The sequence below is a fragment of the Ornithodoros turicata genome, chromosome 6 (assembly GCF_037126465.1).
Source record: "Ornithodoros turicata isolate Travis chromosome 6, ASM3712646v1, whole genome shotgun sequence".
Taxonomy (NCBI): Eukaryota; Metazoa; Arthropoda; class Arachnida; order Ixodida; family Argasidae; genus Ornithodoros; species Ornithodoros turicata.
This window is the reverse complement of record NC_088206.1, coordinates 26,910,622-26,924,457: the sequence shown is the minus strand read 5'-3', so window position 1 is coordinate 26,924,457 and position 13,836 is coordinate 26,910,622. Positions and strand designations below refer to the sequence as shown.

The 13,836-nt window shown below is 43.6% G+C and overlaps 1 protein-coding gene across 5 annotated transcripts in view; it reads right to left on the bottom strand.

Annotated features, from left to right (window-relative positions):
* The window catches only part of LOC135396474 (neuroglian-like), a 49,818-nt gene extending 35,982 nt beyond the window's left edge, over window positions 1-13,836 (bottom strand). For 2 of the 5 annotated variants that reach the window (XM_064627460.1, XM_064627461.1), the window contains exons 1-4: window positions 13,695-13,836; window positions 7,391-7,503; window positions 5,697-5,958; window positions 802-1,222 (exon numbers count right to left, since the gene is read on the bottom strand). In XM_064627460.1, coding sequence (XP_064483530.1) covers window positions 802-1,222; window positions 5,697-5,958; window positions 7,391-7,501 — 794 coding nt within the window. In that variant the 5' untranslated portion in view covers window positions 7,502-7,503; window positions 13,695-13,836. The other 3 variants (XM_064627462.1, XM_064627463.1, XM_064627464.1) reach the window with 3 other exon arrangements.

The window sequence follows — 13,836 nt, the reverse complement described above, 5'->3', positions numbered from 1 at the left end:
TAAGCATTCCACATTGAGCACAGCTGTTCCGCATCTTGTGTCAATCTAAAACATATAGAAGTGCTCTTTTTTATTTTCCACCCCATATCACCAAATTTTACCCTGTGATACGGCTCCTGAAATAAAATCCAATGTTTACCCCCGATTTTCAAAAAACATAAAACCCGAAAACACAGGGCCTTACATGCTTAGTACTACATGCGATAACCAGAGTGGTCTTCATTTCTTCTGCCGGCAGATACAAACTATGGATGAAGACACATTATTTAAACCTGTCACATAGTAGCATTTGCATGATCCTCAACTAGAGTTGAATCCTTTTGCCACTAAGAATACTGGCCGAGTGATTGAGACCAAAAGGAAGTGGAGGAGAAGCAGTTGATTGGGCAAGGGAAATACATAACGAAAAAGAGAATGGAAGAGGGTGAAAGTACCAAAAGAGAAAGGGCGCTCATACAGCAGCGTACAAAATAACTTGTTGGAAAGTCCATTACAATGCACTAGTACATAAACAACAAGACAAAGTACTAAGGACCACAAGCCATTTATTCTTTGAGATATGCCTGGCATACTTCTCGAAGGAATGCCTCCTGAGGTAAAAATGCTGTTGGTACTGCCTTTCAACCGGCACAAGCAACACTTAACAGGACGGGTGGCGACCCTATCCTCTACTATGTGCGTGTACCCACTTTAGTAACATTCGCACATTCTTACCAGTAGCCATGTAAAAAAAATTACAGCCTCCAGATTTTTGCTTCCTCAATTTTCAAACATCGAGAACACCAGGGAGTGTCTACTTACGTTCCACCAAAGATGCAGTAGAGGCGCAGTACCTGTCCACGGAGTGCCACAATGTTGGGAGGGGAGACATACTGTTGCACGGGGGCATGGTTGGCAGGGCCCCCACTTGATGCAGGTTCCACTCGCAACAGCTTCTTGTTGCCGATCTTGTACTCCCTCCTAAACACCGACGTAGCGCTGCATGTGTACACAGCATCTTCAAGAGCGTCGCTCATCTCCACACGTGAGAAATGAAGGTCTCCCTCTGGGTCTGCAGTGATGCGTGAGGAGTTGACATTGCGCAAGGCCCCGCTACTGTACTGAATTAGCCAGAAGATGTTGGGGCGTGGGTAGCCCGTCGGGGGGTTGCAGTCCAAGGACAGTGGATCTCCTTCCATCACGTAAACCTCCTTGGTGCTCTCCTCAGCAAATGAGTTGAGCTCTGAGGTGTACGGTAGAACACAAATTTAATGAGCCACACTCCTGCAGAGGCTTTTTCGCTCAGGACAACATTCATAAGAGACAACTTGGTGAAACAAATTACTAGAGACCCTCACATCTCATTTAGTATCATGACTCTCCACATGTTCATTGCGCATAATCCGCAATTATACAAATTTCCACAGTCGCAATAGCAAACTATCAGGTGTAGCAAAACTCTTGTTGTGATGTATAGAAGCGGCTCATCATACAAAGCAAGTGTCGTATAAACAGTTTAGTTTTGACAGCCAGAAACTACAATCACACTTTTTAAATTCCTGGTCCGACATGACAACTCTAATGCATCTTTAACCAAAAAAGGCTTTCATACCCGATAATTTCTGATAATCTGCTCTGTTGCATAAGTCTTATCCACTGACATCAAAAGCTGCTAGCTCTAGAGTTGGAGCTATAGTGCCTTCCACAAATGTGTATGTTCAGTAACATACTTCTCGTACCGTTGACGTGATACTGAATGACAATTTTGTGAAAGTTCATATATATAACGATGCTCTGATACAAAAACAGGATTAAGTGCTACCATGAATATCATTATAAACGTGCTCATTGTTTAACTCATTAGTGCCTATTGGGTCAATTGGCTGATAACAATTGCCTGAAAAGCTCATGACAGTACAGATTGCTGAATGGTAAAGGACAGCTCAAAGCTGGAGGTTTGGCGTGATAAAGGTGAACTAACTAACTGAGATTGCCTAGCAGTGCCTGTTGGTTCCTATTTGCTGATAACGATAGACTCAGTCACATGTATTAATGATGAGCCGTCAATGAAGGATCAATGCACAAAGTCTGTCTAAATATATGCACGATTGATTGGTATGAATACCTGTTCTTGGATTGAGTGGTAAGAGTACACTGACCTACAAGAACTGATTTGTGCAGTCTGATTGATTGTTAATGTCACTGAATAATTTAACTGTGTGAAACAGGACTGAAGCTGACAGAAACTTACTGGCGAAAACTCACTGCACGAGCTTATCAGGTCTTATTGATAGGGTTGTTGGTGTGGAGTTACTGATACAGAGTGTTAGTGGCTGTTTATACGGCCACTCCAACTGGACAAATGATGATTGATTAGAGCACTACAATTGTTCTGTCAGATAACTGGAAACCTATCGACTGATAAGCTGCTGCTGATAAGGTGTGAAAACTATGTACTCACAAAAGATATAAGGCCGCCCATTTTCTGCTGCGGCAGATCCTAAATTCCGCAGCAGGGAATAACGAATTCTGCATTTTTCCGCGGCACATGCTCAATGGCGTTGAGTTCAAACAGAAAGCTCTTTATTGGGCCCCCAAGATACAGGAAAAAGCTACAGCATTAAAAAGCTTTTGTGACTGAGCATGAGATAGTACTTCGTATTCTCATCTGACAAAGAATGACGTTTATCACTGACAATCATCTTATATCTGCTGAATGACATCAACAAAGTTTATGGGTACACACAGGTACTTCACTGCAATTGACGCCAGAGCTGGCGTCAGTGTTTTCATTCCATCCCAAAGGCCAATGATGTCAAAGGGCTGTGGCAGTGGGTCGACTTGCATCGAGACAGATGGGGCCAGGTCACGGTCAGAAGACTTGCAGTCTTTTGCAGTGTTGATATGCAGCAACCACTCAGCTGCAAGGTTTCCAGCATCTCTTCCTATGCCTGGGATGTTCTCATAGCCACAAAGTTCATGTGATGGCCCTCATACTCTTGAAAAATTCCGAAGTGTTACTTTTTTTCCCAAGAGCTCTTGTGCTTGCAGCCTGGCACATTCCGCTTCTCATTTATTCTCCTACATGAGCAGCTTCATCATCTTGCACACCCTCTTGCTTCATAAGGGCTACGAATCTTCCAAAGATGCTGCTTTAAGGCAGCCCCAGAGTACAAACAAGGCATTGAAAACCTTGTGTGCAGCCACTTCCTGACCTTCCGCAGCCTTCAACAGGCTTACCAGCTTTTTGCCAAAAATGGCAATACACTGAGTGATGTACTTCAGCTCTGTACATATTTCTTGCATCATGGTAATTAAACCGTCAACTCCAGCAGCATCCGCATAGCTTTCTTGTAGTTTTTCCAGAAGAGAGGGGTAGTGCTCAAAGTACTTAGAATGGAGCTCCACAGCCTCAACCTATGAACTCGATCTGGTCTACGCAGGGGCTGGTGGCGCCCTCTGGTCCCCAAGCAAGCAATGGCCGACGGTTGGCAAAAGGTCGAATGACAGTTGGCCAACGACTCTTTCAGCCATCCAACGTTGGCACAGCGTTGCATAGTGATAGGCAGAGCGAGGATTGGAAAGCCGTCGGCCAGGGTACAGATCCGTATCAAGAAATGAGCTCGTTGGCCAGGCACTTGCCAAAGCTTAGACCAATCTGCACCAATAGAATTTCTCAAAACTAAAGCAGTAAGAAACAGAAGTGTTGCCTTCATGGCGAGTTAATACGACAAACAATTCATCATTTCAGTGTTGTTTGTGTACGCATCAAATAAAACTTAAGACACCTCACCTATCATTTTGACCCACATGTGAACAGGAACCAATACAGTGGCACCGCTGAACATGCCTGTTAGTGCCGACTGATGTATAGCGGAGAGTTCTGGAAGCCTGTTCCGAAGATTTTTGGCCAAAGGGACTGATCCTCCATTTGTAACCCGCTTCTGCAAGAACGTGCGCACTTTCGGATGGTCAGTCTTTTCTATTGGAATGTTGGCCGACACAAGCATGTCCAAGAATTCGAGCACCAGGTCCTCCCTTGCCTCTTTTGCCGTTAAAACCGTTTCTAAAGTTTGCAGCCTGGACAGTTTTTGCAGCCCTGATCCAGACGCCGTTGGGTCCACTTTTGCTTTTCCGACATTCTTCCGGTGACTGCTGCTTCTGATGTGGTCGTCAATCGTAGACTTGCGTTGGCGGTCAAGAGTTTTTGCGCAAGGCAGGCAGAAAAGTAAACCGCCGTCTTCGTAAACGTCGTCCATGCCGTACTCACGTACCCGTTGTTTGGCATCTTTGTTTCCCAGATGGGACCGCTTAGACATTTCCCCACTTTGCACTCGAAAAGCACACAGCGAGATGACAGAAATCAAAGTAAAGTTTCGTCGAAGCGACGTGCGCGTCAGTTTTTTTGGAGCGCGTTTTGAATTCCGGGAACATTTGTGACGTTCATTTTCTGAAGTTAAGACAAAAAATGGCACAGGACGCGGGATGTCGATCCGCCTCAAATCGAATTTATGGCAAAAAAGTGGAATTCCGCCCGGAATCTTGTATTCTACTGCAAAGTCGCAATCCCGCGCATTTTTGCGGAATCACGGAAAACGGGTGGCCTTATGTATGATTGATGTTGGATATTTAGCGTGTAATGGCGATACATATTCAATGACATTCCTTGATAAAAGCTATGTTACTGGTAACAGTACTGACTGATAATGAATGACAAGGCATGGCTCATGTGGATCGGCATGGGCGCCGTCACGGGAGAGCAAGGGGGTACTGTTGCACCCCTGGGTTCCAGAAACGTAGGGTTTCTGAGCCAAGACTTGACACTCAGTGTCTACTGGTGTGTCATGTGTATCATGCCGAATAAACCGAATATTTCCACCTGATCCAATCCGATTCAACCAGAACTGGGTTGAACCAGGTTCAGTTCAACCTGATTACACCCGAACTATTGAAGCAAAATATAACCCGATATTTACCCCCCAATGTTGCTGAAAAATATAACAAAAAAAATTAGGCTCTACTTATAATTAGCAAATAATAACCAACAGCTATTGGTATGCAATCCCAATCAGTCAGTCCGCCCACACTATGCTGCACCTCCAGATGCTCGCCTTCAGATGTTGAGTAGCATGTGAATTTCCAAGGCAATATTGGTTTATTAGTGCGCTTTAAGTGGCTGCTCCAGAGCGCAAGTGTTTGGCACTCCTACCGTGAAGTGGTTACACTCGTACTCTGAGTTCCGTATGCGAGCGAGCTCTTCACGCCCCAGCTTTTGGAAAGTGCACGAAATAGGGGTTTTATGTTCTGTCACATGGCCTCTTCCCTCCTCTCCATGAAAGCGAAGAAAGAGAACGCAGGATGTGGGGCGGCAGCAGAGCAGAGAGAGAGAGCAGAAAAAAGAGAAAGGAAGAAACGACAGCACAGCGAGCGTGTTCAAGCGTCCAAGTGCCGTTTAATAGCTGCTCTAGGAGCACGAAACTTGGAGCGCCCGAGGAGGAGTAAGAGAGCAGCTACTTAATGCACATATTTGTTATAAACTCATAAGGTGAATGTGGAAAGGATTTGAGGACTTAGGATAAAATCCCACAGTACAAGGATTAAAAGTATTGGGGCGAGTACTGCGACTGTGACGGAAAAACCTGTAGTAGACATGACCAAACTCTTCGGCTGCATCACCAAAGATGAAAAAAGATAATGTTTTGTATCCAATGCCTTACCAGACTTTCGAAGGAAGACTGAATTAGAGACAGAGGTGCCGTGCACATTAGTAGCTCGACACTGGTAGAGACCCTCGTCGACGTCATCTGGTTTGGTAAACACCAGCGTGCCTCGGTGTGGCTGCTGAGAGATACGGTTGTCGTACGACACGTAGTCAAACTCCTTGTTGTTTTTAGTCCACTCATACGTAGGCTCAGGGTTGCCCTGGGCCTCACATTCCAGAACAAAAGGCTTGTCTGGTTCATCCTGGGACTGGGATACCTAAAAATGCCACACTTACATCAGTGATATGTATGTAACTCCAACAACTGAACAGTGCGTGCAATACAGAACAGTTCAGTAAAAGAATACAAAGTTACTAAAAGCCTAAAATGGTGCAATTTTGAGCTGGTGCTATAGGGTTTATTCACATGATACCATCCGCAGGAGAGCGCCACGGTTGCTAGCAGATTTGCCGCCATAATATAGATCCCTCAGACCTTGACTGTACAGCGTCACGCACATCACATTCATCGTACATTTGGTGTTTCAAAGTTATTGTACTGTGTGAATGTTATTTGTACCATATTCAAGTAATTTCCATGTTTTCAATGTTGACAAATCTCTAAACAGCATATGGAAGTGAAAGAAAACCGGAAGAAAACTTGAAGGGACCTATATCATGATGACGATTTCGCTTTTTCGAAGCTAGTGCCCTCTGGAGGGATGACGTCAGCGAATAAACTCTATACTCAGTAGGCATGAGGTGGTGAAACTCTATACAAACATCAAGTGGCTAATCACTCACTCAGTGCATGTCTTGTGTTTGTCATGATTTGACGCACTGCAGCCAGAAGATAAGGATGAGTGTTAGAACAGAGCTTTTTTTTAGTCTGTGTTAGTGCCACAAAGCAACTGTGGCTATCGGTGGCGTACAGACACGGACAGATGGAGAGAGGACTACAGGAATTAAGGAGTGGGAGGACAGGGGGAGGAGGTTAGAATGAAGTGAACAGGACTGCAATAGTCCTGTTCACGTCATTCTAACACTCGTCCTTGTCTTCTTGCTGCAGTGCGTCAAATCAGGAGTTGGTACCAACTACCCCAGATTGTTCCTATTCTGTTTGTCTGGTCCTTTTTACCCAGCATCAGGTTGCATCATTAACAAATAATGAATATTTTATAGAAATATTAAAATGCACAAATTCGTAATGACTAATGTGCCGTATAGTCCAAGTTTGATAGTCCAAGTCACATAAAGTGGCTTATCATGCACTATTTCAAGGACTCTCTCCCAATTTTCTCCCTTCTCATTACTGATATGTATATTGTGACTTTGGGAAACCACTTGTTGTTCCCTACTTTCTGTGCAACAATATCGCCGCTGAACACAAACAACAAAAACTGATTTTGCTTCAACTTCACCAAGTCAAAACACCGCATACAAATAGTCTTACATTTTACCCGCCAATCGGCAAAAGGAAAGTGTGCTTAGTTCGCTAAGCAACCCAGTAGTAAATTAATATATTTTATTAATTTGCTTTATATCGCATGCACTAGTATGGTAATGTAGCCACACTTGTTTGCACCACACTTTTAGGATGTTTTATGTACATTTCTGTAGGCATATGTCAACGATTTCGAAGTCGTTGCTGCACCACAAGTAGAGAGGCTTACTAATGTGACATTCACTTAGTTTTAGGGTAAGGCTTACTTGGTAAAGCTGTTCGTGTTTGGGCTGCTTGATCATGGTAGGCGGTGAGGGCACAACGGCTACCGCTGTAGCAGCAGCCACTGTGAGCACTAGCCATACCTCCTGAAGCATGCCTGCATAGAAAAACTTCTGTCAGTGAAGTACAGCTTATGTTTTGTATTGACCTTGTATTGTAAGGGAACCATTCTTCATGAAGGCAGGGAACCTTTAATAATGAGGTCTCTCTTTATCGATAGCGAATACAGACACCCTTTGATTTATGAATTCTCTCGCATTATGAACAGTGCCCCCTGGGATGAGACACTTCCCTTTATTTTTCACCCTTGGCTTCTGAATCCCCAATTTCCGAACAGTGAATGCATATTTTGGGGAGGAACCTTTAAGACCTCTCCCTTTTTTACCTCAATTTATGAACGGGGTACGTAGAGCTGTCCAGGTCAACAGAGGTCAACACAGCATAAACATAGAGCGTCCAGTGTCCCACTGCCACTGGGCAAAGTAAAGAAAGGTGATTCACTTATCGTTTATCAGTTATCTATCTTATCTATTAATAATAATATTAATAATAATAATCTTTATTTGGCTCAAGAGCTGAACCCGGAGCTCTGGGGAAAAAGCTGCATTTGCAGCTTGACGTGCCTCAGGCCCCGTCCTTCAGGAGCGGAACTTATTACATACTTATTACATAATGTTCATACAATGTCATCAGTTCAACATGCATCACAAGACTCACAGAAAATAAACTAATATTTCGGAGATTAATGAATTACAGTGTTCACAGTGTTTCAACATCGCAAACCGTACACAGAATAATATGTATACACATAAATATGAATCTAATATTCAGTATCGTAAACATATTTTTATTTGCGACATATTAATTTTTGCAAATTGCTTATTCAGTCGCTTGCAAAGTTATTTGTGCGTATTTAATTTCGCGATTCCAAGGTAGTTGCTTCTCACAGGATTAACGCCAAGCTGTGTTAGGCGGCCGGTCGGGGCATGTATCATTTCTGAAAAGTTCACTAAATGGTATGACACTGTCAAAGCTGTGCTGAACTATTCTCCTTCCGAGGTCAAGGTAGAGCTCCGTGCTGCAACTATCAAACCCATTCATGATGCGTGGCTGATTGAAGCTTTCTGTGTGTGACGCCGCTATTCGGTCTGGATTTGTGCAAGCAGGACTGACCCCAAGAATACATCAGTAGATCAGTACCCCTGGTCAATACATCAAGGCAGTGTGTCAATCTATCAAGGTAACATACCTCTTTATTCGCGAGTACAACTTTTCGCGATTGTTTTGCGGTTGCGAACAACAACAACAACAACTTTATTGTGTGATGATGAATGCGGTCGCAAAAATTAATACATTGTGAATAAAAATACATCTACGGTATGATCCATCCTCCTGAGACCCAGATGGGCAAGCATGTGTCACTTTTGACTTGACTTCAAAATGCACTTATACCGAGGGTGCACTACAGTACATCGAGGATGGGAACAATAAGTGAAGCATTAGATTAGCCTGAGCAGGATTGACACAGAAAGAAAAATTACGGTCAGGCACCCAAAGTACTTCACAAAAAAAAGGGAGAAGAACGTTTTCCCACATCAAAATGCATTTCCTGTCATTGCAGTGCTTTCACATTCTCCCACACCATGATTTATTAACGTAGATGGGTAGAAATCCAGCGAACCGGTAGAATGTAGGAAGGGAGTTGCCTCAGGACAGAAGCCGCCGATATTTCGAACAGAGACTGTTCTTCTTCTGGGCACCGTCCTCATCATTGGCATGGTATTTAAAGGGTTAGGTGTGACGTGTTTAAAGGTTCATGCGAATTGTGGGTCAACAGCCCGGAGGGAAGAAAGGTTCCGTACGGGCTTCTATGGCCGGAGTGAATGGCTGCTTTGTTAGAGTGTGGAGGGGATTATGTGAACGTTGTTGATTTATTAACGTTTTTCGAGAAACAGTAACCGTTCACAAGGTGAGGGTTGACTGTACCCACTTGAGTGCAAGTGATGCGGTGAGGTGACTATATGGTAATGATATCCTTCAGACAAAGAAACAAAAAACTCGGGTTGTTGCAAGGGGTATAGGCCAATTAAACTTCCGGTTTCAACCATGCCAGGTCTACTTGCTATCATTTGCTAGCGTTCTGGCCATGACCTTAGATGCATATCCATCTTAGATACCTGAAAGCAACATTTAATGTGTGTGTTTCTTTGACGAGCTTACAGTATCCAGGCCTGCACTTGACCATTTAGGGGAAGCATTATGGAGCCTGCATGCCAGGTACAGATTATCTTGCATGGTTATCCTCTACAATTTAATCACTTACAATGATCCTAATATGTGGGGACTCTCTGCTATCTGGCATCCCAACTGTACGGTGACAAATGCCAATGGGAACAGTCTTTTGATGCTTCTGCAATTCTCTACTTAGAAAAATTTGCACCTGCATTACTTACAGTAATGAAAGGCTATGCTGTAATCATAAAATGTTTCCATCACCTTTCTATACAAGTAACCTCATTGATAAAGTCATTATTTTTTATTGCAGGTAATAACTGATGCAACTTTGTTACAAAATAGAAGAAATACATCCACACTTCCAGCACTATTAAATAGGATTATGTCCTATTGCTCTACCCCCGACATTATGCATTCTTCAGATTCTTTTCGTCAGATCCTTGGTCAGATCTCATGCTGCTGTGTGTGCTGTCAGTTATTGTGCTGTTTTTCGGTGGTACTAAAATAAGCCCACTTTCATCTTTTTCACTCTGCCACATACTTTCGAAACCCTCGTACCCAAATATGTGTTTGCACCTGACAGACTGGAAGCCGCCAGCAGACATTGGGAAAATAGTGTACAACCAGGTGACATTTGCAAGCGCTGGATAACATTACTGGAAAATGAAAAAAAAAAAAAAAAGTAACGACTGCTGTTTTTTCTTCTTTTTGCAATTACACCAAGCTGCAGGCCTACACTGAGCACTGAGCTCAACATTAGCTCATTGATTTCTTGCTGCAGAAGTGGTGCATTTGGCATTCTCCAACAGTGTCTGTTTATCATTTTCAAACGCTGCATAAAGCAGAGCATCATAAGGCGTACTGAGAGGCGTCAGAAAGTAGGCGCCTGTTGTGTAGTAGTACCCAAATATGTGTTTGCACGTGACAGACTGGAAGCCGCCAGCAGACATCGGGAAAATAGTGTACAACCAGGTGACATTTGCAAGCACTGGATAACACCACTGGAAAATGAAAGTTTAGAGCAGCACAAAAAACGACTGCTGTTTTTTCTTCTTTTTGCAATTACACCGAGCTGCAGGCTTACATTGAGCTCAACATAAGCTCATTGATTTCTTGTTGCAGAAGTGGTGCATTTGGCTTCCTCCAACAGTGTCTGTTTATCATTTTCAAACACTGCATAAAGCAGAGCATCATAAGGCGTAGTGAGATGCCTCAGAAAGTAGGTGCCTGTCATGTAGTATTATTTACTCGGTACTAGTGACTATGCAGCAACACACTCAGCCGTAATGCAAAATAAAATTAAATAAACACCAGCACATATTAGTATCAGTTGCGTCGTGTTGTGACCACAGTTGTTTTGCACACCCATAAATTACTGGGAGCTGTCATTTCTGAAAGCATGATCAAACACATTTTTTTGATCACGCTGTCATCCCTCACTCATCGTGAGGATGTCACTGTGGGACAGAGATGACATCCTGGGAATATCCCCACAGGATCCTCAATTTGTTAGAAAAGTGTCAGAATGAGACTCCAAAGATGATCCTAGGGACAACATCTGGGGACAAAAATGGGATAGTCTCAGGAGCACTATAGCACTATCATGTTCTTCTGCATGTAGCTATAGTGAATCTTCTTTTATTTCTCTCTTTTAGAAGTGAGCAGACGTTTACAGTAGAAACCAACTCTCTTTTTTTCAGTTTTTCAACCTCGTCCACTAGCTTGTCATTTTCCGTTTCTCCTCTTCCATTTTTTTGGATGACAAAGGATGGGTGTCGCTGAATAAAAAGCAAAAATATAAAACATCCAGTGCCACTAAGCCTTAGGCAGACCACTTTGAAAGAAACATGCGGCAGTGGCATTTCCTTTCGCAGATGAAACATATACTATATATTACTTGTCTTGCGAACTCCTGCATGTGCGAGAGTCCTTCTAGCATCTCAGTAAAAATGAAGGGTGAGGTACCTAAGTTTAATTCAATTTCATGTGTAAGCAACACAGCAGTAATGAATTCATTGCAGTATTAGGTTACAACCAAGGTAACGTCCGTGTTTCCTACTTAGTCGATTTAAAAATTCAATCGAAAGTCAAGCACGCGCTGTAATGTGCCATCGCTTTTCTGTATCTTCCACAGAAATGCTCCGTGTAGCATCCTGTCAGGGACCTTGCTCAGATGTCCATGGCAACAATATCGCAATGAAGGATCTAGCATCTACTTTTTTGTCGCACGTTGAACTCAGTGCACGGAGTACCAATTGAAATCATTCGATTTGTATTTGTACTCCTGAATTTTTGTATTGTCCCTTTGTAGTATTTTTGTGGTTTATACATGATCACTGCTGGTTCGGTTGAATTTGGTTATGACGAACAAACCGGGACACTAATTAATGGGTGCAGGCACTGAAATGCATTAAACTAATTTACTTCTCCTACATTTGTCCTCCGGCTGACGTCCGCAAATGACTATCACTGGAAGATCCCATGATGACACTCTCTGGATCTCCTCTGGACATCTCATCACGGACGAGGACGCGATGACACTTCGAGGACGTCCTGAGGATCGCGAGTGTTCTTGGGGATATGCACATAGCTAATTCTTTCTATCACTCCTAGTCAACAATGAAAGATGTGATGTCGTCGGTGGTGCACACACAAACACACACTAGATGGCAGGATGGATTCGTTCACAAATTGAAGGAAATTATAATAATCAAGATGATGCGAGCTTGCTTGCCTGTTCGGTTGTGACCACTGCGCAGTGATTTCCCCAGAAAATCACTGTTGGGGGGGTGTCGAGCTTTCAAGGGGGGGGGGGGGGTATGCTTGGTGAAAGTACCACTTACGGAATGTTTCTTAGACATGGAAAGAATCGTGGCACAATGGTGACATATCTTCACAGCTTTCTCGTTTTATCTGTTCGTGTTATTACGTTAGAACACAGTACATTAGAATACATATTCATTATGAATGGCATTTCAGCATAATTAAGATGCCTAATCACACGACTGACAAACAAAAAAGAGTAGCACCTTGTCTTACGAAGCTCAATGAATACCTAACAACCAACGGTGAAAACTTTAGACGAAATAAGCTGAATACCTTGCTTGATTGAGTTGGGTGCAAATGGTTCTTGATGATTCACATTGAGTTTGCGTGCCCGCACGCATGCATTGAACAGTCACTTTCAAATTATTTTGGAGAAATGCATGGTACGATCATCTGCATGGATGTGGTCCTATGGCCCAAGTTGGACAGTACAGGATGTAATTCGCTACGCCGGACTCACTAGAACGTGTTGGTGGCCCAGCTGGTGGTTGGTGGTGGGGTCACCTGAGAAATCTCAGGGGGGGGGGGGTTGCAAAAATGCAGGGAGGGTGTACACCCCCCCTGAGGGGGGTGTAGGGAAATCCATGCCACTGCGTTAATTGAGACCCATAAACTATAACACTGGAGAGACGACCGGGCATACCTTCGGACAAGACAGCACAGCACAGTTCAAGACAGCAGGCAGCATGAAGCAAAAATGCACTTGTTCCGCTAAACCAATCGCAACAACGAAACGCAACTATAAGAGAACAAGGAACTATAGGAGACTGACCGCCATCGGATACCGCGGGCGAAGCAGACCACGCCTCGTCGTCCGCCGCTTTCGCTCGCACAGCGTTTAAATTCGCATGAATGTTGATTGTTCTAATTTGCTATGAAACTGAAAGCAGATAAATTACCTATTGTTCTTCTCCCGCTAATATGCAAGAAATAAGTTGAGAATACAATAAAAATAATTATATTTATCCAAACATGCAGTGACCAACCACTCGCTCTTTTAATTTCATAGTCATTTATCGACGGAACTGCAGATCTGAAAGGCGGGTAAGTTGTCTGCCAGTGATGCGCATCAAATGCTTATCCCGTTGTGCACGGAATTTGCGGGAGTTACGTGAAACATGCACCTTCCGATCATCAGGATTTGAAATAGTTAGGCTTAAGTCGTTCTAAAATTGTCGTTTTTTATGGTCACTGCCGTGGCATAACAGTGGTCTAGAGGTCTCCTACCCTGCTTGTTTGGTGCAAAGCCCCGCAGAAGATAGCAGGAGGATTTGGACTCGGAGCGCTGCTTTGCGAACAGGAAGCAGCGTCCCTGCCAAACAAGACACCGCCGTTGCCCAGTGACGGTCGATTAGTTGACAGCAGTAGG